The sequence below is a fragment of the Panthera tigris genome, chromosome B1, assembly GCF_018350195.1.
Source record: "Panthera tigris isolate Pti1 chromosome B1, P.tigris_Pti1_mat1.1, whole genome shotgun sequence".
Taxonomy (NCBI): domain Eukaryota; kingdom Metazoa; phylum Chordata; class Mammalia; order Carnivora; family Felidae; genus Panthera; species Panthera tigris.
In genome coordinates, this window is record NC_056663.1 from 136,127,055 (window position 1) to 136,149,800 (window position 22,746).

At 39.4% G+C, this 22,746-nt stretch overlaps 1 protein-coding gene across 2 annotated transcripts in view; it reads right to left on the bottom strand.

Moving 5' to 3' along the window:
• Positions 1–445: 445 nt before the first annotated feature.
• Positions 446–22,746, bottom strand: part of GPAT3 (glycerol-3-phosphate acyltransferase 3) — a 61,911-nt gene continuing 39,610 nt past the window's right edge. The window contains exons 4-13 of one of the 2 annotated variants that reach the window (XM_042984251.1): positions 19,925–20,195; positions 16,105–16,179; positions 15,493–15,582; positions 13,281–13,374; positions 10,793–10,908; positions 9,298–9,353; positions 8,689–8,774; positions 7,054–7,182; positions 6,490–6,569; positions 446–1,723 (exon numbers count right to left, since the gene is read on the bottom strand). In XM_042984251.1, the coding sequence (XP_042840185.1) occupies positions 1,627–1,723; positions 6,490–6,569; positions 7,054–7,182; positions 8,689–8,774; positions 9,298–9,353; positions 10,793–10,908; positions 13,281–13,374; positions 15,493–15,582; positions 16,105–16,179; positions 19,925–20,195 (1,094 nt within the window). In that variant the 3' untranslated portion in view covers positions 446–1,626. The remainder of the gene's footprint in view (positions 1,724–6,489; positions 6,570–7,053; positions 7,183–8,688; positions 8,775–9,297; positions 9,354–10,792; positions 10,909–13,280; positions 13,375–15,492; positions 15,583–16,104; positions 16,180–19,924; positions 20,196–22,746) is intronic. The other variant, XM_042984252.1, reaches the window with a different exon arrangement.

Consider the following 22,746-nt stretch of genomic DNA (forward strand, 5'->3'; position numbering starts at 1 on the left):
ATTTAAATGTCAACCAATAACAGCTCTGTAACCTCAAAAAAATCCCTAACTTGTTTGTGCCTGTCTATAAAAGAACCTGTAAGATCCTTGCTCGGTGCCTCTTAGCGTCACCGGCAACGAGTGACCTCGAACCGAGGACCGGGTTCGAACCTGCAATAAACCTGCAATAAATGACCCTTGCCGCTTGGCTTTGACTCTGGACTCTGGTGGTTTGTTTTCGGGGGGTCTCTCGAATCGGGGCATATCAAAAAGAAAAGAAAAGAAAAAACAAACCAAAACTAGCTGTTCATGGTCTCATTTCTCAGATATTCCAGTCCAATATAATCTAACTATGTAATTGATATGGAAAACAAACAATTCTTGTTTATAATAAGAAAAAATTTAACCTTCCTCAGACCAGAAGAGGGTAGAGGTGAGGGAAAATAATGCAACACACATTTAGAAATATATAATTTATTTATATTCACTGTAAGACAGTTTCACATTTGGTACACAGTTACCAGAAGAGATGGAACACTCCCAGAGTTTAACATGGTGTTATATTGCTATCAAACATTGCTTACACTGAGTAAATTGGGAAACACTTATCTTCCCCTTAAAAAAATTTAAGGCTCAGTTTCCAAAAGGTAATTTTACCACTCATTCTTCTGTTTAAAAAACTGGGAACATCCTGAAATAAACCTCAAAGGGGTAGAGGGTGAGGAGCAGCACACACGCCTGGCTCATTCATACCTCCCCTGAAGACAAAGTGATTTTTTTGTTGTTAAAGCCTCCTCCTGTTTGAAAATATGCTTCGGTACAAAATCAAACAAATCCGTAAATGGGAGAGGCACTACGTATAGATCTCTACTGTAACCACAAGGAAACCTTAAAGCTTTACCACCAGTGGCCAGCTAAAAAGTTGTTTATTCAAAACTTGCCTACATACAAGTGCACACACACAGTAACCTGCATTCACCTTTCTTCGGTAAAGCTCACCAAGTAATACTTCTCTTCTAACACACTAGTAAAAAAATATTTACATTTGCTTTCAACTTTCAGATCAAGTGGCCACAAATCTGTCCTTTCTCCTAAATACGATCCTCATTTTTCTTTTCAACCTTGCAGTGGAACACAACCCTGGCAGTAACCTTGAACTGATGTGTACTCCCACTGTTTAAGTGATTGGCGGAGGGGCGGGGTGGTGAGAAGGAGTGAGAAAACAAATCATCAAAAGAGCCTGGGGGATTTTTTTTTGAGAATTGCCATATCAACAAGTTCCAAACACAGTGAGTTCCAAAAGTGTTTTAGAAGCACTTTTTCCTGTACAAATATTTCATTCAATCAACAATGACTTCATCATTTTACACAAGACAGAATCTGTTTAAAGTCAGTAAACTACCTTATAATTCATGAGGCTATTGATATGACAACAAAAGCCAAAAAGGGCCCCAGATGGGTTCTGCCTCTGGCGTAAAGAGGTAGAGACAATTCATCCTATAGAAAAGATTAACATTAAAAAACAAAAACAGTAAACCAAAACAATACTCCACTCTCCCTCTCACCCCACCAAAAACAACACATTCCATTTCTAGGGGCTAGTTTTGGTAAGCCAAATTTTATCACCAGGGTGGGATTCAGTCTGATTCAAAGAGATCCATTGCCTACAATCATCTTGCTGTAATTCTTCTGCTGCTCTTCCTTAAAGGTGTCCTTCACCTTTGCTCTCTTCAGCCCTCCATCCCTGGGAATAGAAAGGCAAATAAATAAAAGATATTCCCAGCAATGATTTAAAAGCATTTGCTGTTAACACACACTGTGTGGTGCCATGACACTTTAAGTGGCTGGTCAACAATGGGGCAAAGCACATGGGATTTGGAAGCAGAAAGACCAAGATTTCAGTCTCTGTTCTACCGCTAACTAAATGTGTGTTACTCTGGGGAAGGAACGATCTCTCTGATGCTTAATTAAAATATAGAATAATATCTCCACTCAGTTTCCTTTTAGAAGTTAGGGTTGCTAGGGGCGTCTGGGTGGCTCAGTCTTTTAAGCGTCTGACTTAGGCTCAGGTCACGATCTCACAGTCCGTGGGTTCGGGCCTGCGTTGGGCTCTGTGCTGACAGCTCAGAGCTTGGAGCCTGCTTTGGATTCTATATCTCCCTCTCTCTCTGCCCTCCCCCACTCGCACTCTGTCTCTCTCTCAAAAATGAATGACCACTGGAAAAAAAAAATTAAGAAGTTAGGGTTGCTATATTCAATATTTGGACTTTACATGTTTTTTTTTAATTTTCTAAATGTTTATTTATTTTTTAGAGAGACAGATTGCAAGCAGGGAGGAGCAGAGAGAGACAGAGACAGAGACAGGGAATCTGAAGCAGACTCCAGGCTCTGAGCTGTCAGCACAGAGCTAGACGCAGGGCTCCAACTCACAAACTGAGAGATCAGGACCTGAGCAGAAGTCAGATGCTTAACCGACTGAGCCACCCAAGGCGCCCCTGGACTTTATATTAAAACTAGGATTGTTTGCCTGTCTTTTTCTGCAAGGAAAGCAAAGTATTGTTTTCTTTCATCCAATCAACCTATGTCTTACTAGAAAACCCATATGGAAAATTTAAGGTACACTCAAATAATGGTGAGGGTACTGTGTATGTACGGGTAAATTCCTTAAAGATAAGTGGGTTAATCATTATTCAAACCAAAGCCTTTCTTCCTTTCTTTCCTATGTCTACATAGGAAGACATATGGAAAATACATAGAAAATATGGGAAAGACATAGGAAAATACAATGAAAAGTTGTATTTTCATTCCAAGCACTACATATTTCAAGCATTAATGATCTCCCATATTACAAAACAGACTCAGAATAAAAACGAACAACAAAATCATAAATTGCATTTAACCAGTAGTTAGTGCCTATGTAAGTAGCATTCCTTAATTCAGAGTCTGTGAATCTTTGAACTCTCTCCACGGTGGTGAAAACACAGAGCTGCCTGGGTTATAAGGACTCTGCATGCCTTTCCTTCTTTGGTCAACACAAAGGAACAACAAACTGTAAGCTCTGAGAGGAGAACTGGACTATAAGGGGCCACGATCTCTCTCCTAATCTAATGTTTTTGATTTTAACTCCTAAGAGCATAGATGGTGAACTTGCTTACCTTATACGGTACCTGTTTAATTTTAACCCAGTTAAACACAAATGTTTACCAAGTGCCTTCTGATGATGATGAATGGATCACAGGTTAGCCTGTAAACTCTGCCATGAGGACAGAACTTGACCTACAAACAGACGCCCGCCTGAACCACTGCAATGTTTTGGCCTCTGAAGTCAAAACCAAGACTCAGCCTGCCAGTGAGTCCTCAACTTAAAAACAGACTAAAGTCCACCCATCTTCCAGGGGCTCAGATGTAGGAAATTTCCATGAAACAAAGTTATAAATTGTTATTAGCTCCCCAGAATTGTCCCCCAAAGCCTCTTTTATCCAGAAGAGCTGCCTCTAACTATTCATAGCACTGATGTGAATTCTGAATAGTAGGAACTAAGAGGGGGGGGGGGGGAGGCAGAAGAAAAGCCTTTCTTTCTTTCCTAAGGTCCAAGCCAAAACTGACAAAACAGTTAAAAACATTTGCCCTTGAGCATCCTGACATTATTTTGATGCAACTATCCCAAGCACCCAGGTATCACACACAGCTCTGAGCACCCCAACTGTGACCTGCCCCCTCTAGAGACTTTAAAGTTTTACCCAGTTCCCCTTTGCAATGGCAGCAGACCTGAGCTCCTAAGGATAGCAGCAACCATATGTAAAAACCTGTTTAAGATGATACAACCGAATTCTCATTTAACCTAGGAAAAAAGCCATGTAGACACGTTAATTCATACTCAGTGTGTGAATGACAGGTACACCTGAAAAGGCAGTGAGGCTTGCATATGGCCCAATAAAAGGAAATTGAAAAATTCTCAAAATCTGACAGATTTTCTTTAAGCCAATCTGATTGGGATCTGTCCTGTGGCTGACTTCCTTAGGCTGTTGTCTTTCAAGACTTTCTTCCTTTCTTTGGTGTCTGAGGCTACTGATCCCAAACTCCTAGATTTTCATATGGCTTCAGGGCAGGAGGAGGGCTTTGATGTCAGGTGAGAGGAAGGAGAGTAAAGAACTGAAAACAATGAGGAAAGAGGAAGCCAGATCCAGAGTGAACTTGGATTCACTAGGGCATTGATAAACTAGGACATGTGTAAGCCTGTCATTTCATGATATTATGATGTCTGTAATTTAGTTTCACCTATTTCAGCTTAGGTAGTGTGATACAAATGTTAGTTTTAACCTATCTTGACCCTAGTCCTGGCCTTAGGACCAGTCAAGTTGCCCTAAATCAAGAACTCATACTCTGGGGATGATCAGCCAGGCATTTAATTAGAAGACCACCCTCCAAAGGTGTCACTATAAGGCATCAGCTATCTCTGTCTCCCATCAATTTCCCAACCTTTGTTAATTCACATAATGAATTTTAGAAATGGGTTTTCACTACAGAAATGATTGCCTTCCTAATTAGCATAACAGACGCCAGAAACAGGTTTCTTGGGTGAAATTGGTTGTACTCAAGGTATATGAATGGATAAAATATTCTAGAGACATTCCCCACCTTTGCATAAAGGAGTATAAGAACCCAGCAAGCCCTTATTCCAGAGGCTAATTCCTGAGCAGTCCCGGGTCCCTCTGCAGTTGGCTGAACTGGCTGACAACCTGACTCAGTCAAATCCTGCTCCTAGAACATAACTATAATTGCCTTAAGTGAACTTTTCATGCAGTGTTTTCAAAACACCAAAAATGATAAACAGAGGGACTTTATTAAACTTACAGGATTTGAAGTATGAACTGGTTTTTTTTAAGTTTATTTTTTATTTATTTTGGGGGGGGGGGAGAGAGAGGGAGAGAGGCAGAGCAGGGGAAGGGGGCAGGGATAAAGAGAAAGAATTCCAAGGAAGCTCTGCACTATCAGCACAGAGCCCAACACAGGGCCCAGACTTATGAACCATGAGATCATGACCTGAAACAAAATCAAGAGTGGACGATTAACCAACCGAGCCACCCAGGTGCCCCAAAGTTTGAACTGCTTTATGCAAGCTTGCTAACATAATGTCTGTGTGTGTGAGAATTTAATCTCCCACTATAATGTAGGTATATAGTTAACCCTCACTGATACAGACTAAATGTTTATGCCTTCCCGCCACACCCCCCCCCCCAATTCATATATTGAAGCCCTAACCTCCAATATGATGGTATTTAGAGAAGGGGCCTTTGGGAGGTAATGAGGTTTAGATGAGGTCAGAAGAGTGGTCACTAATCTTCAAGATAGGATTAATGTCTGTATAAAAAGAGACACCTGTGAGCTTGCTCGCTTCTCTCTCCCCATACTCATACAAAGACGAGATTGTGTGAACACAAGGCAAGAAGGCAGCCATTTGCCAGCCAAAAGGGAGAGAGAGCTCTCACCAGAAACCGACCTTACTGGCACCCCAATCTCAGATTTTCAGCCTTCAGAACTGTGAGAAATAGATTTGTTTTTTAAGTCAACCCCATGTATGGTAGTTTGTTATGGCAGCCCAAGCAGACTACTACACTCCCCTACAACCTTCCTCAAACAAATAAAGAAAAAATTAAATCCAAAGTTTCCATAACTAAAATATTCCACTTATTTCCTTTCAAGTTTTTAAGTTTTCTCTAATTTAGTTATAGCTAGCATTAAATATGAACAAGCCTATAAGTTGCCCCTTGCTCCCAGGGTCCGTTCTCCAACCCCAAATCTATTCTCACGTTCTTCTTCAGTAAAAGAATGCTAAATTTCAGCTAGACACATGGCCTTCCAGAACAAAGACGGCATTCTCCAGCTTTCTTTGCGGTTGCCGTCATATTACTTGAGTTCTAGCCAATGGATACAAATGGAAGTGGCTGGTCCAACCTATAATGGTAATAATGAGAGGGGTGTCCTTGTTTTAAGTCTTCCCTACTGGCCATTTTCTGGACACATGGAGTAGCCCTGAAGCCATCAGCCTGGACCCAAAAGTGGAAGCACACTGAGGATGGGATACAGAATGAGCTGTTATACGAGCCTGTGCAGCCTGTGTTTAAGCAAGAGGGATAAACTTCTACCTTATTTAAGCCATTGGTATTTAAATAAACTGCTCTTTCAGCTAAACCTCTGGTTAGCTAGCACAATAAATGACATTACTAAAGACGATTTTTTGGGGGGTGCCTGGGTGGTTGAGTGTCCAACTCTTGATTTCAGCCCAGGTTATGATCCCAGGGTCATGAGATTAAGCCCCATGTCAGGTTCTGCATTGAGCGTGGAGCCTGTGTACGACATTCTTTCTTCCTCTCTCCCTCTCCCCTGCTCGCTCACTATTTCTTTCTCTCAAAATAAACACACTTCTAAAAATAAATAGATAAATAATGCAAAATAAAAGTGATTTTTTTAATGAAAAAGAAATGATAGTACATCTAAAAAATTTCTTACCAGGGAAGCTCAGTCAATCCTCCTTGCACAGCAATAGCAGACTTAACCCTGTTAGCAAACTGGACAGCATCTTCTCCTTCCTGGGGAAAAGAAAATTACAAGTACATCCTGGGAATAGAGTTTTCAAACAATTCTTGAAATAGCTCACAATCATTTAGATTTGTTTTAAAATGTAAGAGTCACCTTTTAGCTCAGTTCTGTTCTCAATCATAGCAAATATCATTTGGTCTGCCAAGAAAATGCAGTGCTGTAATGTTTAATTTTTATCATGTACATATATTATTAGCCTTACCAATATGTAACATTCCATAATATTTGTAGGTTCGCTAAACCAACAGCAAGTATAAAAACCATTATGGAAAAGAGTTTCTGAATATAAAAGAGCCTGACTTGAAGACAGCCAAAATACATTTCGTTTTAAATGACTCGTTTGCTGAGAAAGCAGAAAGGAAGCCCAGCTTTTGCTACTGTGAGGAAGGCAGGCACCCAGGTTTTCAGGGAAAAGTGTTCTCCCCTGGATCTGACTGGATAAAGCACCAAAGACCAGTTGTTATCTATGGATACCTCTCTGGTCATGGGGGGCATGTACCACACATCACAGACGATGGCCCAGCTGGTCATCATTCGAAGCAGGTAGCTCACCATGTTGTATTTACTACTGTTCCAAAATGCATCCCCAAACTGAGGGTTATACTGGGGAAAAAAAAAAAAAAAAGAAGTAAAAGAAAGAAAAAACATTGCAGTCATGAACTAAGTGATGGCTTATCCACATTAGTGTTTCCGAGGCGACAGGCCAAACATCTCTACTGAACCCCAAGAGAAAGAGAAGCTACTTTGCTTGATAGAAATGATCAAAAAAGTAAACCAAGCCAGCTAACTCCTCTGACCAGAGCCCCAGAGTGCTGCAATAAGAGAGTTATCCACATGAGTCTTCAGTATCTGTCTCCCACTTCACTGAAATTGAGCGAAAGTAGGCACAGTACCTCTTTTGCTTATTACCGTGTCCTCAGTACTTAATACAATGCCTGGTACACAGTCCCCTGGAACCCGTCTGTATATGTACCAATAGAGACAGAATGATTGAGCAAACAGGGCAAAATGTAAACAGTTGGTGAATCTGAATAAAGAGTATACAAATGCCTTAAGGAAGACCTTATACACAACAGGTCTTTAGAATATGTTGGTTGGCTAAATATCTCCAACATAATGGCAACACAATATTTCCACCAAGTAATGGTATAACCGTGAGACAAATTACACGACATCTCTGAGACTCAATTTACAAACTGAGAAAGTTTAACTAAAGTTGTGGTTTCTAAACATTCTGGGTTAGCAGCAAATTACCAATCCTTTTCTTCAATTACATCTCACGCAGAATCCCAGGATATAAAACAGATTTGCAAAAAGGAAAAACAGATGTGGAGAAAAGAGATCGTTGGTGCACTGCTGGTGGGGACGTAAATCAGTACAGCCACTATAGAAAACAGCATATGAGAGCGTCCTCAAAAAGTCAAAAATTAGAACTACCATATGATCCAGCAACCTCACTTTTGGGTATGTATCCAATGAAAATGAAAACAAGATCTTGAAGAGATATCCGCCCTCCTATGTTCACTGCAGCATATTTTTCACAATAGCCAAGATATGGAAACAACCTAAGTGTATGTCAACAGATGAATAAAGATGTGGTGTGTGTGTGTGTGTGTGTGTGTGTGTGTGTATACAGATGATATTTGTGACAACACAGATGGACCCTGAAAGCATTATGAGGAGTAAAATAAGTCAGACAGAGAAAGGTAAGTACTGTATAGCCTCATTTATATGTGGAATCTAAAAAAGCTGGACTGATAGAAACAAAGATTAGAAAGGTGGTTACCAGGGCCTGAGGAGGAGAGACGGCACAGTGGAGGAACTGGGGAGATATTGGTCAAAGACAACAGACTTACAGTTATTAAGATAAACAAGTCCTGGGGACCTAATACACAGCATGGTGAATATAGTTAATAACTCTGTATATTGTACACCTTAAATTTACACAACGTTATATGTCAACTATATTCCAATAAAGCTGGGGCAGGGGGAAGAGTGTACAAGCCCTTGTTATTCTTACAGATTTTAACACTGAAGTTATATCAAAATAAAGTTACCAAGTCATTCCCCTTTTGGGAGCCTCGGGGCAGGGGGGTATATCTGTTTTACCTTAATTGCAACTGGATGTATGGTTCCTCCAATTTCAAAGCTTCCCTTTTTAAACATCATGACTGAAGTATTGTTGATGCAAGTCCCTGCAGAAGGGAGAAAAGGGTATGGTGACTATTTTTAAAGGCAGTTTTTCTCTTTCAAACAAATTTTTAAAAGGAATTATTTTGACACAAAATAAAATATTCAAATCCTAGCAAAATTGGAGTTTACTCTTATTTCACAAATCAATCCCTGCTTAATTAAGTAACTCAACAGTTCTAAGCAAGTTTAAAGACAAACTTTTACTTTGTTATTAAATACTCTGGAGATAAAACTTTTGCACAACAGGTGATAATTTTAATACTTGAAAAAATACTTGAAAAAATTAGGAACACTACCTGTACAAGTTCATTACCCAGAAATAACTTTTAAGATCAAAGAGGCACCATGCCTTCCATCAAATGTCAAAAGAAAGCAAGGGATTATTGGCTCAGAGAAGGCCATCCCATTCCTATAGGACAGCAGAGATCTGGACTAAGAGTGAACTTCTAGAACAATCCGATGCCTCACATACTTTTGGTGCTGGTTGGTATCAACTATAGCTTGGTAGGCAGTTACCCTTCTTACCTTCAGGAAAGATTAATATGGGTAGTTTTTTCTTATCAGCAATGTGTTCTTTTAGTCTGTGAAGAAAAATAAAGGATCAGAATGCTACCTTTATAAAAATAGAGGTGGGAATCCACTTTGGTGTTTACACTCCACTAGCACAGATATAATTGTATAGCAATAAGGAGGGGGAAAAATAAGACATAAGTAAAGGGAAAAACTCAAGTTGGACCCTTTCTAAAAAGCATAATGCTATCTGTACTATTTTAATTTCTCTCATTTCAAAGTGAGCAGTTTTCAGTGCCTTCTGCCTACTCTTAAAATAGAACGCTAGGCAGGGGCGCCTGGGTGGCGCAGTCGGTTAAGCGTCCGACTTCAGCCAGGTCACGATCTCACGGTCCGTGAGTTCGAGCCCCGCGTCGGGCTCTGGGCTGATGGCTCGGAGCCTGGAGCCTGTTTCCGATTCTGTGTCTCCCTCTCTCTCTGTGCCTCCCCCGTTCATGCTCTGTCTCTCTCTGTCCCAAAAATAAAATAAATGTTGAAAAAAAAAAAAATTTAAAATAGAACGCTAGGCAGTCATGTGACATGAGCTCTGGAGCCCCCCGTGTCATATAGTTTGTACCCTTCTCCATGTACTTATATTTCCTCATCTGAAAAATGAGAATACTGATCACTGGACCTGTCAGGCTTATGGCCATTGAGTATAAAGAAATTCCTTAAATGAGTCAGGCTCAGCTTTCCTGTGATATGTAATAGAGATGCCAGAAAGCTGAGAACGATGGAAGTTCTTCCAGGCTTAGGTCCTGTCTCCCCTGCAGCCAGCTTTATATTCCCAACTGCTCACCAGAAACTGGTAAGACTGAGAGAGAGAAATTACAGCTACCCGTGTCCCATGCTAAATAATCTCAAACTAGGGAATGGTTTCACTAACTTTCAACAGATTTCAACAAGTACTTTTCAGCTTACTCTTAAAAGCATGCCCTACCTTCAAGTTTCTAGAAGCAATAACCAGACGGCCTTCACTTAAAGGCCTCAGGCAAAAAGCTGTTGTTTCCCAACAAAGGCTTCTGATAGCTCCTCTCAATCCCAAGCCCCAGAGATTTCTTCTGTTCCATAAAGAGCATTAGCTCTGCCAGTCTCTTGATGGATTTAAATGATAACAGACATTCAGCAAACAATCAGCCATCTATTTACTCAGCAAACAGTTACCAATTATTTAACTTTCGTGGTAGTAAGTTTTAATTCTGAAAATTCAGTGACTGGACTATACCTAAACCACAGCAATACAAAATGTATGGGACTTCTAATCTCATCCTATAACCCACTATGACTACAGAATTCAAATTTTTAAGAATGTAGCTCAGACAGGTGATTCAGCAAAAAAAAGTCAACCACAAAGAAAACCCCATATATTTTAGGTTTAATCCTTAGTACTGCTCTGCTGTCTTTGCAGGAAAGCCAAGATTTATCAGATTTTATGTTACCCCAAAGAACACCGAGCAATGTCTCTGCTTACCGCTTAGTGACCAGGTGTCGATCTTTCATTTCCGATCGTTCAAACCAGACATGCGGACAAGCCTTCACCATGGCTCTCTGAATAATTCCCATCAATCCACCGTGAACCTGGCCAACCTAGAAGTACCATTAGAAAAAAAGAAAAATGTAAAGGCACAGATATGCAAAGAAAGCTTTTTTTTTTTTTTTTAAGTACCAGTAAGTTCGTATTCCCCACCAAGAGAAAAGATTGGCCTTCTTCTACTGACTGAAGTTCTTAGTCTAATCAAAAGATATGAATGGCCAGATATAAGCAAAAAGTGTTCTTTAGTAGCACCTTTGAATTTAAACTGTGTTCCTACACTAGTTATAATCTAGCTTTAAAAAGTAAAGGTCTTTCAACTCAGTCAAGATAAGGGAAATGCAAATTAAAACTACACTGAAATACCATTTTTCAATCATCAGACTGACAAGGACTCAAAAGCTTAACAATGCACTCGGAGCCAAGACTATGGAAAATGGCACTCGTACATTGCCTGAGATGGGGGAGATTATAACACCCACAGAAGAAAACTTGGCAGTATCTATCCAAACTACATACACATTTACCCTTCAACTCAGTAATCCCACTTCTGGGAATTTACTCTGAAGATATACCTCCAACAAGATGAAAATACATATACACGAGGTCTTAATTGTAAGATTATTTGTAATTCCAAGATACTGGAAACTACCTAAATATTCAAACTTTAAGAAATCAGATGAATAAACTATGGTACATATATGCAATAGAGTATCATGCAGCTGGGAAAAGAGCAAGGTTGATCTCTATGACTGATAAGGCATGATTTCCAGGAGATACTGGTTGGGGTTCTGGTTTTGGTTTGTTTTTGTTTTTGTCTAATTTAATTTTTTTTAAATTTGAGTATAGTTGACACACAATGGCACCCTAGTTTCAGTTGTACAACATATCACTCAACCCAATGGAAAGTTAGCAGGCTCTATGCTTTTCTAAACTTTGGCTAATATTATAACTGCAGTTACAACAATAAAAAAGCCAACAAAATTCTGAGGCCCTCAGTCACAAATGAGTTTTATTCAACTTTTTGTTGACAGGGACAGAGAACAAATATGGTCCCAGAAACACAAAGTCATAATTAAGTAAGTTGGTTAAAATGCCTGAGCCTCTGCTTTCTCATCTATAACAAAATCTCAGCCTTAATCCCACTGCATTACAGGGAAGGTCACATACAATACATGTGAATATGCTTGTCCACATAAACGCAAGGAACTGTCATACACCCAGAACTGTACTGGGGTCTACCAAGGATTGTTAACATAAAGGTCCTTGCATGGGCTTTCTAAGAAGCCATAAACATCTTGAAATTATGCACAAAATTGTGCTTGTATGATGCACATGTATGTCATTGTTTTTCTCAAGAAAGAGTACATAACTATTAACTGATTCCTAACCTAAAAAAGGTTAAGAACCACCAATTCCCATAAGTCTTTTCCTAGAAGTAGTTAAAGCTTCCTTGGATTTAGAACAAGCTCCACAACTTAAAGATTAAATGTGGTTGCATGGGGCACCTGCGTGGCTCAGTTGGTTAAGCATTGGACTTTGGCTCAGGCCATGATGTCTTGGTTTCTTAGTTTGAGCCCTACATGGGGCTCTCTGTGGTAACAGCTGGAGCCTGGAGCCTGCTTCAGATTCTGTCTCCCTCTCTCTCTGCCTGCCCCTCCTATGCTCATGCTCTGTCTCTCAATAATAAATAAACATTAAACAAACTTTTTTTTTAAATAAATAAAAAAAATGCGGTTTGCACAAGAGTCGTATATCTGAACTTATTGACAGAGAAAGGCAATGTGTTATATATATATTTGTCTTTCTCATCTGATCTTCATTAAAAAGTCTGATTTTTTTGTTTGCTTGTTTAATTGTATGTGACTCCCTGAAGGAAGACAGAACTAATTGGCTGGTAAGGGATTTGCACAGCTCTAAGGAGAAAGACTTTAATGTCTTGAAGTGTTATTGAACATTGCAGGGATTTTAGAAGCAAGATGAAGTCAACTTTGTAAATTCCTATCAAGTTCATGTATGTCTATATTTCACTAAGCTAAATTTTTTACCATCTTTTTTTTTTTTAAAAGAGATTGATCCATTTATTCATTTTTATTTTTTAAAGATTTTTTTTTCTTTTTAGTAATCTTTCCACTCAAGGTGGGGCTGGAACTTACAACCCTGAGATCAAGAGTCTTACACTCCACCGAGTCTCATACTCCAGCCAAGTGTCCCCAATTTTCTATTACCTTAAATATAATGGCTCTTTTCTTTCTTTTTCTTGCCCCATATAGTCCTCATTTAATGTGTTATATAATTCATACAGCTATCGTAGTATAACCGAGTCACTTTCTAATATAAAACTTTCTAATTTGTGCCAAAATAAATTAAAAGTTTGAACAATCCACAAATCATGCAATTACTTGAACTATCAATGAGCTGCTCTTACCATAGCATAGCATCCATCTGTTGTCAAGATCAAAACATCTATTGGAGAAGTATGGTTGGCAACACAAATGCCTCCCTTCTGGGGTCTGTACTGTCTGCAATTACAAACAGTGGTAAATACTATACCCTGGAAAAGAGCCACTATTCTGCAGCATGTAGAGATTCATCCTATTTTACTTTAAAAAAGTACATTAAAAGTACAGTTTCAAAGTATATGGGCTCATCTTAAAAGGTTATTTCTAGGCAGTATGATGGGAGTGGGGTAAAAGTAGATAGAGAAGAAGGGGCCCATGACTTTCCCTTTATATATATTTACATTGTTTTTTTGTAATGATCATATTTTCCTTTTATAATGAAAAAGTAATTTTAAAATATTAGATTGAATTACAAAGATTCCACAACTTTAATATTGTGATATGTAAGTTTCACATATTTTGTAAGTATTTTCATATTATTCCACTCTTTAAATGCATCACTTTTAGTAGCTTCACAATGACCCAAAAAGTAAATTTACTATAGTTTCCTCCCTCTTATCCCCCTAAAGCAGAGGCTGGTAACTTCTCCTACTGAGGGCCATAATAAATATTTTAGGTTTTGCAAGCCAGCCAATCCCTGTCAAAACTACCGGATTCTGCTATTTGGGCACAAAGGCAGTCACAGACAATATATAAATGAATAAGTTTCAATAAAACTTTATTTACAGAAAACAGATGGCAGGCCACATTTGGCCTCCAGCCCCATAGTTTGCCGACCTTTATCTTAAAGTTCAACCAGTATTTGATATTAATGAAGCAAAGTAGTTTTTGTTGGCCCTATACAAAGAAGAAAGGCAACCAAATGCATAACAACTTTAGCATGTTTTCTTTAAAATTAGAAGTAATTCGGGGCGCCTGGGTGGCTCAGTCGGTTAAGCGTCCAACTTCAGCTCAGGTCACGATCTCACTGTCCGTGAGTTCGAGCCCCGCGTCAGGCTCTGGGCTGATGGCTCAGAGCTGGGAGCCTGCTTCCAATTCTGTGTCTCCCTCTCTCTCTGCCCCTCCCCCGTTCATGCTCTCTCTGTCTCAAAAATAAATAAACGTTAAAATAAATAAATAAATAAATAAAATTAGAAGTAATTCTATATATAATAAGTTACGAACTCTCTATGTAATTAAAGCACCTTTTCTGTAGATAGTATCTCTTCTTGATCACAGTTCTATCAAAGCATTTTCTTCTACTTTTCACCCCAAAACTCACAGCTCAATGAAAAAATCATGTAATTTTAGAAACTTAAGGGGCCTCTCAATGTTGGTAACACATGGTAAAGCCAAATGAGAAAATGTTTCCCTTCTACAAATGAGACAGAAAGACCCAGTCAGGGAAAAAAAAAAAAAAAGAGAGAGAGAGAACTTTTAAAACAATGAGATTAAACGTAAAAAAATAAAACTGAGTTAACAGAAAAGTAATTAAAACAACCAAAATTACTTCAATCAGCTAACAAGTTAGCTACCACTACCCCTACCCTCTACAGTTAGGGGTGAGGGAAGCAAAGTGTGGGTGTTCTGTCTCAAGGCTCAGTTACAGAATTTCAGAAGCAGCGGGACTGAGACTGGAAACCAGGCCTCAAGACTCGAAGGCCAGTCCTCCTTCCTCCACACTACAGGCCTGTCAACTTCATGGCTTTTAATATGGACAGACCCAGTTCACAACCTGACTCTGCCACGTGCCAGGCATGTGACCCTAGACAACCAATCCCAGGGCTCCCAGCTCTTCACCTGTAAAACAGGACACCAGTGTCTCTCTCATAGGATGGCCTATGAGAAGCTCGGGCCTGGCTGCACACCATAAATGCCCAATTTTTGTTTTTTGTTTTTATGTTTTTTCATTATTTTTGAGAGGTGGGGGAGGAGGGACAAAGAGCCTTAAGTGGGGCTCAAGCTCACAAACCATGAGATCATGACCTGAGCCAAAGTCGGACGCTTAATGGGCTGAGCCACCCAGGCACCCCTGCCCAATTTTTAAGTGTCATCACATGTCTATTATTATGTTCCTTCTGCAAATGGATGGCTTTTTAAAAGGTTTTCGGGCAAAATTGTTATGTCTGTGACACTCTAAGCAGCAAGAATGAACACATTGGAAGGACTTTCATTTCATCTGCTTCCTCCACCTGCTACTGTCAGTCATGGGCTGGACTTCCTGAACAGAAAGGCAGAAGGAAGCAGGCACACACTCACTTGTTATGGTAATGAATGGTACCAGAGAGGGCTCGCACACAGATCCGGCAGCAAGTCAGGTGAACCAGTTCACTCAGCCAGTTTTTGAGGCTGAAAAAAAGAGGAAACATTTTATGGTGCAGTTCTGGGCACTGCTAAAAGACAATAGAATAAAAACTTCAATGTGCTCCTTCACAGCAGCATACTGTGTTCTGAAACACAAGCATAGTTCAATTCTTAAAGTCTCATTGATGCATTAGGACAAAATTCTAATGGAAAATAGCTCCCGCCCTACTAGACTATCATGATAAATGCCTGACCAAGATTAGCTGAAGCTTCTCTGGTCTCAGCCTGATGAGCCTGACCAGATGATAACACTCTCGTGGTTTCCTTGAGTCCCTCACTCTATTTTCTTTTCTTCATTTCCCCTTTGAAAAACAATTTCTTAGGATTTATATGAAAGTGTGGTGGCAAATCAGATGAAGACTATGAATACGAAGTAAGCAAAATTTTAATAAGTGTGATGAGGCCATAAATTTGATGCAATACATAGGAATCAAATATTCTTTTATGAGGATAAGGCCAAGAAAAGGGACGATCCTATTTATGGCTGGGTGGAGGCAAACATTTCACCTGCCATCTGGAAGCTGCCCAACCAGTGTAGTTCCCAATACCAACAAACTGATCCCAATGAAAGCCAAGGTAACCCTGAAAAAGAAAAGAAAAGGTAATGTGAAAGTCAGTTGAATAGCAGCAGTAGAGGGAAATAACCTGAAAATTCATAAATAATTACATTGTAAATAAGTTGCGAAACATGTATGGCAGTGCCATTAAAAAGAATCAGGTAGGGGCGCCTAGGTGGCTCCATCAGTTAAGCATCTGACTTCGGCTCGTGAGTTAGAGCCCTGCATCAGGCTCTGTGCTGACAGCTCAGAGCCTGGAGCCTGCTTCAAATTCTGTCTCCCTCTCTCTCTGCCCCTCCCCACCTCCAACTCATGCTGTCTCTGTCTCTCTCTCTGAAAAATAAATAAACATTAAAAAATTTAAAAAAAAAAAAAAAGAATCAAGTAAATCTATAGATTCTGACATGGGAGAATGGTCCTTGGTACTTTTGAGAAAAGAAAAGCAAAATTAATTTCAAAATAATATGTAGAGTATGATAACCATTTTCAAAACAACAGCAAGCATATAACTAGTTGATAGATGCATAGAGAAGGCTTGGAAATTTATTTATAAAGCTATCAAATTCAATCTATGTAATCACCAAAGGGTTAAGTGGGTTAGTGACAAGAATAAATTTAAAGGCTTGCCCCTTTTGCTTTTCAGAATTATTTTAATTTTCAAAAATATATTCATATTAACTAACATCTTAGATAATAAAAAGTTTTATGTTGTATAAAGGAGTCACGTCAGGTTGAAAGGAGTTATCTAATTCTGTTCAGGATACATTGGTGGGCATACTGTGGGTGTAAAAGAAAATATTTTCCAAAGGTATGAAAGTAACTTGTTTTTCTGTGTTTTTTCATGATGGAGGGAGGTACAATTCAAATTTTTCTCAAGGGAATTTAAAATTTATAGCAAATCGCAAGAAAAGCTCTTTCATATTAAGAACACCAAATTATATCACCATGTAGAAATCCTTTAATGCAGACCTTTGTCCCTTTGCATGTTTGTGGTAACTCACATCTAATCTCCACGAAGACACTTTCTCAGTTTTGAAAAGTGCTTTTAATATACATTCTAATCACTTCAGAAAGAAAATAGTCACCTTTAGAAATGTAAGTAGGATTAACCCAAAAAGAAAAAATTGAGATTTAAAATCTTTCAAAATAAGGGGGACTTCCTTATAAACACCTTCTTAAGGTGTGAAACCTTGTTGAAGTCTTATTTTAAGACCTTTTGACAGAACAATTTGAAGTTCCGATTCCATTTTCTTTCGATGCCACATTTTCATGCCAGCACTGATGCAATAACTAAATCACTGCTTAATCTCATTCACCAATTATGCAAAAGTTTTAAAAGAACGTTTTGCTATCCTGCTGTAATGGCAATCATTTGTTCCTATACATTAAGTCAGAAGGGCCTTACATTTTAACATGTTTCATAATTGGGTTCAAAACTATTGAAAGCTTTTATTTGCTTGATGAACAGGCCAAAAAAATCTGTTTTCCAATTTAAGAGAGCCAACATGAGAGTTCTCATAGATGACACAAGGTTTCAGTCACAACCTGTTTTTTATAAGAGTTCTACTGAGACACAAGTTACATATCATACAATTTACCCCTTTAAAGGGTTCAATGGTTTGGGGCCTATTCACAGAGTTGTGCAAACATCAACATAATCAATTTTAGCACAGTCTGCTTTTTGAGTGTTCACTTTGTAGCAACAGCTCATCTTATAAAGCATTTTCAGAGCAATTCTTTCACACTGAAGAGTATGTACTAAGTAGGAGTCTCAATTCTGCCATTTCTTCCTGTTCCTGGGTGCTTACATTACTGGATTATCCTACACCTGCTTTCTTCACAAGAATCTTTTATGTTATTTCTTTAGTTTGTGAGTGTTATTTAAATGTAACTAGATAACAGAATCATAATACCATTTGCTGGCAGCCACAGCAGCCAAAAGCTAACCAACAAATGAGGGCATCTCAAATACTCTGTGTGGCAAAATCCTCACTTTTTTACCACGTTGCCTTAGATACAGTGAATGACTCATGGGACAAGTGGAGATATAAGAGCTAATCTATATACTCTACTTTATTGAAGTTTCATTCCTTTTTAAGAATAAGAACAGAATAGGGGCGCCTGGGTGGCTCAGTCAGTTAAACGTCCAACTTCGGCTCAGGTCATGATCTTGCAGTCGGTGAATTCGAGGCCCACATCGGGCTCTGTGCTGACAGCTCAGAACCTGGAGCCTGGTTTGGATTCTGTGTCCCCCTCCCTATCTCTCTGCCCATCCCCTGCTCGTGCTCTGTCTCACTCTGTCTCTCAAAAATAAATAAGTATTAAAAAACTTAAAAGAAAAAGAATAAAAAACAATAAATGGAATTTCTAATTATAAATAGACTAGAAATCTCTAATAAATAAAAGTTCATGCATGTATACCAGTGGATAGTCTTGTGCATGCTCAGAGTACATGAACCCCAGTTTGGGAACACCGGTTTAAGGTTGAAGGAAAAGTAGATGTGAAATCCTGAATTTCACTTTGTTATCACAGCTGAAATGATTCCCAAAAGACAAACCATGCCCCAACTGGCAACATGGGCACGTGCACACACACATACACACACACACACACACACACACACACACACACACACAATGTACCTTTGTACTCTTTGTACTCTTGTAATAGACCTAAATGAGGCAAATATAGGCCACCCGAGGGATGGTAAAAAAGTTTCAACTCATGTGCCCATTTAAGGTGGCTGATAGCAACTATCTGGAAAACTCTATTGAGAGGATGCCAAGGCTGTGTCGAGGGAAAGCAAACAAGACGATCAATAGCAATATTGTGAATGGTACACATGCCTACAACCTCCCATCACCATGCTGAATACACCTTGGCTACTCATGCTCCTTCCCACTGCGCAGTGTCACTTCTGCTAATCTTATGTTCCACACTGTGGTTCCAGTAAACTGGACCTGAAGGTACCTCCTACCTCAGTCAGCATTCAAACTTAGAACCAGAAGGGGACACAGGTGGGTGAAATTTTAATAAGGAAAGTGAGGGGCAGCTGGGTGGCCCAGTTGGCTAAGTGCCCGACTCTTGAGTTTGGCTCGGATCATGATCTCACAGTTCATGGGTTCAAGCTCTGTGCTGACAGCATGGAGCTTGCTTGGGATTCTCTCTTTCCCTCTCTCTCTGCTCCCCGCAAAGGGAAGGGAAAGGTAGGGAAGGGGAAGGAAGGGAAGGGGAAAAAAGAAAAGACAGAAAGAAAGAAAAAAGAAAGAAAGAAAGAAAGAGAAAAGTGAGTAATCATAATGGAACTGGATGGAACAAATTCAGTCTTCTGAATGGCTCTCTCCCATGTGGTAACCACTCTCAGAAATTTTTTTTTCTCCTGGGCAACTGTGAACTGCTAAAGACTAGCAAAGAAAGGCAGTTATAGTTTGGTTGACACTCTGGTGAATCCAAAACTATAAATCTTCTCTCTTCTTTTTTCTACTTCCCTTTCTATCCATCCTCAAATTATTTATGACCGAAAGAACAACATGGATCCAGACTGATACATAGTAGATTCTGAAAAACACTTCCATTTGGGAAAAAATGTGAAAGGAGAATAGATAACATGTTCCTGTGGAGGTCACATTTGGTGGTGTTTTGCAGGTGTGAAGGGGTGGGATTAGTACCATACTACTCTCATGGGACATGATTTACATGTCCCGATATACATGATTTAAAAAGAAAGCCGAACCAATTATACCATCAAATTACTGGGCAGGAGACATACCTCAGGGGTAGTAGGACGCAGTAGCGTACTATGACGCCCAGTACCCACACCATGGTGAGCCGCAGACTGATGTAATGGAAATTTACATTGGTCCTTGTGAGGAGATTCCACGACACTAGCTCCTCTGAGGAGAACCTCTGGGTCACTTCATCTTCCACAATGGCTTCCAAGCCCTTCTTGGAGAAATAGAACACGTCAGACAGCTCAAAGTCCCTTCCTCGCAGACCAGAGAGCCCTTTTTCCATGGGTGACTCATCTCTTTGGATAATACCTTAAAAGAAAGCATCAGAACATGAGAAAATGCCATAGGACACAAGAACTGACCAATGAGGCAACTTTGTACAGAAGACAAATAAACAGATTTAATGGGTAACACGAAGCAGATTTCAAAAATAAAAGACAAGCAACCACAGTGGGAAAAGAGGTGAAATCACTGAGTCTGCATGAAATGGCCTCTACCGAATGACTTCAATTCACTACTGGTCCTCAGTAGCCTTTTTCTTGTTGCATTTCCTCCCTCCACACCGCTAGCGAACAAACTCTCCAGTATAGAACTAGACTGTGTGAAAATAAAACCTTCTGTTTACCCCTGATAAAAACCATAAAACCAAAATGCAAGCAAAGTGGCAAAAGGTCTTTACCACAATTGGCAAAAGGCTGCTGTCTTTAATATGCAGAAATTATTTAATAAGAAAATCAGTCTCCTGTGAAAAAGTGAGCAAAGTTCATGAACTGAATTCATGGAAACATTAATATTAATAGTTAAGATAATCAGAAATGTAGGCAAGAGTGTTCATTGTAGCATTTTCCATTATAATCGATCCAGACAATGAGATATAATGCATCTAATAAATACCCTAGTTAATAAATACTCTAATGTTAAGTGAAAAAAAGGCAAGATCTAAAACTATAGTTCGATCTAACTCTGAAATATATACGCATAGAAAAAATGTCAAGAAGGCCACATTAAGCAGTTATCTCTGGGCAATACGACTAGATTTTCCTCCTTAAACAGTAATTGTATTTCCCATAAGGAAAATAATTCAAAGATTTTTAAGGTACCATAAATTTCATAAGTTGAAAAAATGACTACTGTCACCCAGTTTAACTACTAAGTGAGAGTCATAGATGAGATCTTTGAATAAAAAGTAGTTACACACACAGTGACAAGACCATCTGATTGCCCCTCTGGGGTGTGCCGCAAAGGAATTTACCTCCCAAAGTAGAAAAGTCTTTTCTTTTGAGATGGAGATTAAGAGGTTAAATTCCCTGAAAGAAGATCCCTTTTGATTGTCTCACTTTCCAGTTTACTGGGAAACCAGTGAGGAGAGTGAAGAGTGCTATATTACCTAACCCCTGGAGAACAAGTGCATGCATCCATAGATGAAGAGGTGATATATTAGTTTTTTGAAGGAATGGAAGCATAAGGCACTGGAGTAGAAAGTAAAGAGGACCTGGAGTCCAAGGTCAAGTTCTGTTTAGGACAAAAACGGCTCTGTGACTGTATAAACAGAAAAGTCACCTAAGTCGGTGTCCTCCTTTACAAAATAGGGGGTGGGAAAAGTTTTAGTTTCCTTACAGGACTCAAGTTACACGATTTTCCTTTTGGGTTTTTTGGGTGGTTTTTCTTTGGTTTTTTTTGTTTGTTTGGTTGGTTTTTGCCAACATGCAAACTAATCACCTTAAATTAGAGCAATAAAGCAAGTTCTGAGATGATTAGATTATCTTTTCCAGCCATCAAGTCTAAGTGGTTTAACCTTTCTTCACCATCTCTGAAAAGGATTTGATTCCTATTAGAGGATGAACCAAGACAGTGTCACTGGTGAACTACCCTCTTGCTCTGTGAACACTGCAATACCACTCAGAGCAGCTTACTCAATCCAAGTACTGACCAATATTTAGCGGGGCAAGAATTTCATTATTTAGCAATATATAGGGGTTTTTGTGGGTTTCTTTTTTTTTTTTTTTTTTTAATTAAAAAAAAATACCTCTAGAAGGGTAGGGAGAACAAGCTATTCAGCAAATCTCAGAATGAAACACACTGGAGACAAGTGGACAGCCCTTCTAAACATAATGTTTTTTGGAGGGGCCAGAGATAAAATTTCAAGTTTGAGTTGCCTCATTATTTAACTGAGCGAGGAGAGAGATCTGTAAAGAGGAGCCAGCCCCCAGCGCTTTTCCACTTGATGTGCAATATTCTCTCTGCCCCCCTGACCTACTTAATTTTGTGGAGCTCAAATAAAATATAACTCAATTTTATATTTTTGTTAAGCCTTTCTTTTTAAGTTTATTCATTTATTTTCAAGAGAGAGCGAGCACAGGTGGAGGAGGGACAGAGAGAGGGAGACACAGAATCTGAAGCAGACTCCAGGCTTCAAGCTGTCAGCTCAGAGCCCAAAGTGGGGCTCAAACCCATGAACCGAACTGTAAGATCATAATCTGAGCCGAAGTCGGATGCTTAACCGACTAAGCCACCCAGGCACTCCTTGTGAAGCCTCTTTCAAAAGTATGTGGGTGACTACAATGCATCTAATTGACTAAGGATTAATTTCCAGAATATGTTAAGACATACAAGGGGTGCCTGAGTGGCTCAGTCAGTTAAGCGTCGGACTCTTGGTTTGGGCTCAGATCACGATCTCACAGTTTGTGAGTTCAAGCCCCACATTGGGGTGAGAGCTGACACCGCAGAGCCTGCTTGGGATTCTCTCTCTCTCCCTCTCTGCCCCTCCCCGACTCGTGCACTTTGTCTCTCAAAATAAGTACACAAACTTAAAAAAGAAAAGACATACAAAAAAATAAGAGAAAGTTTTAAAAATATGTGG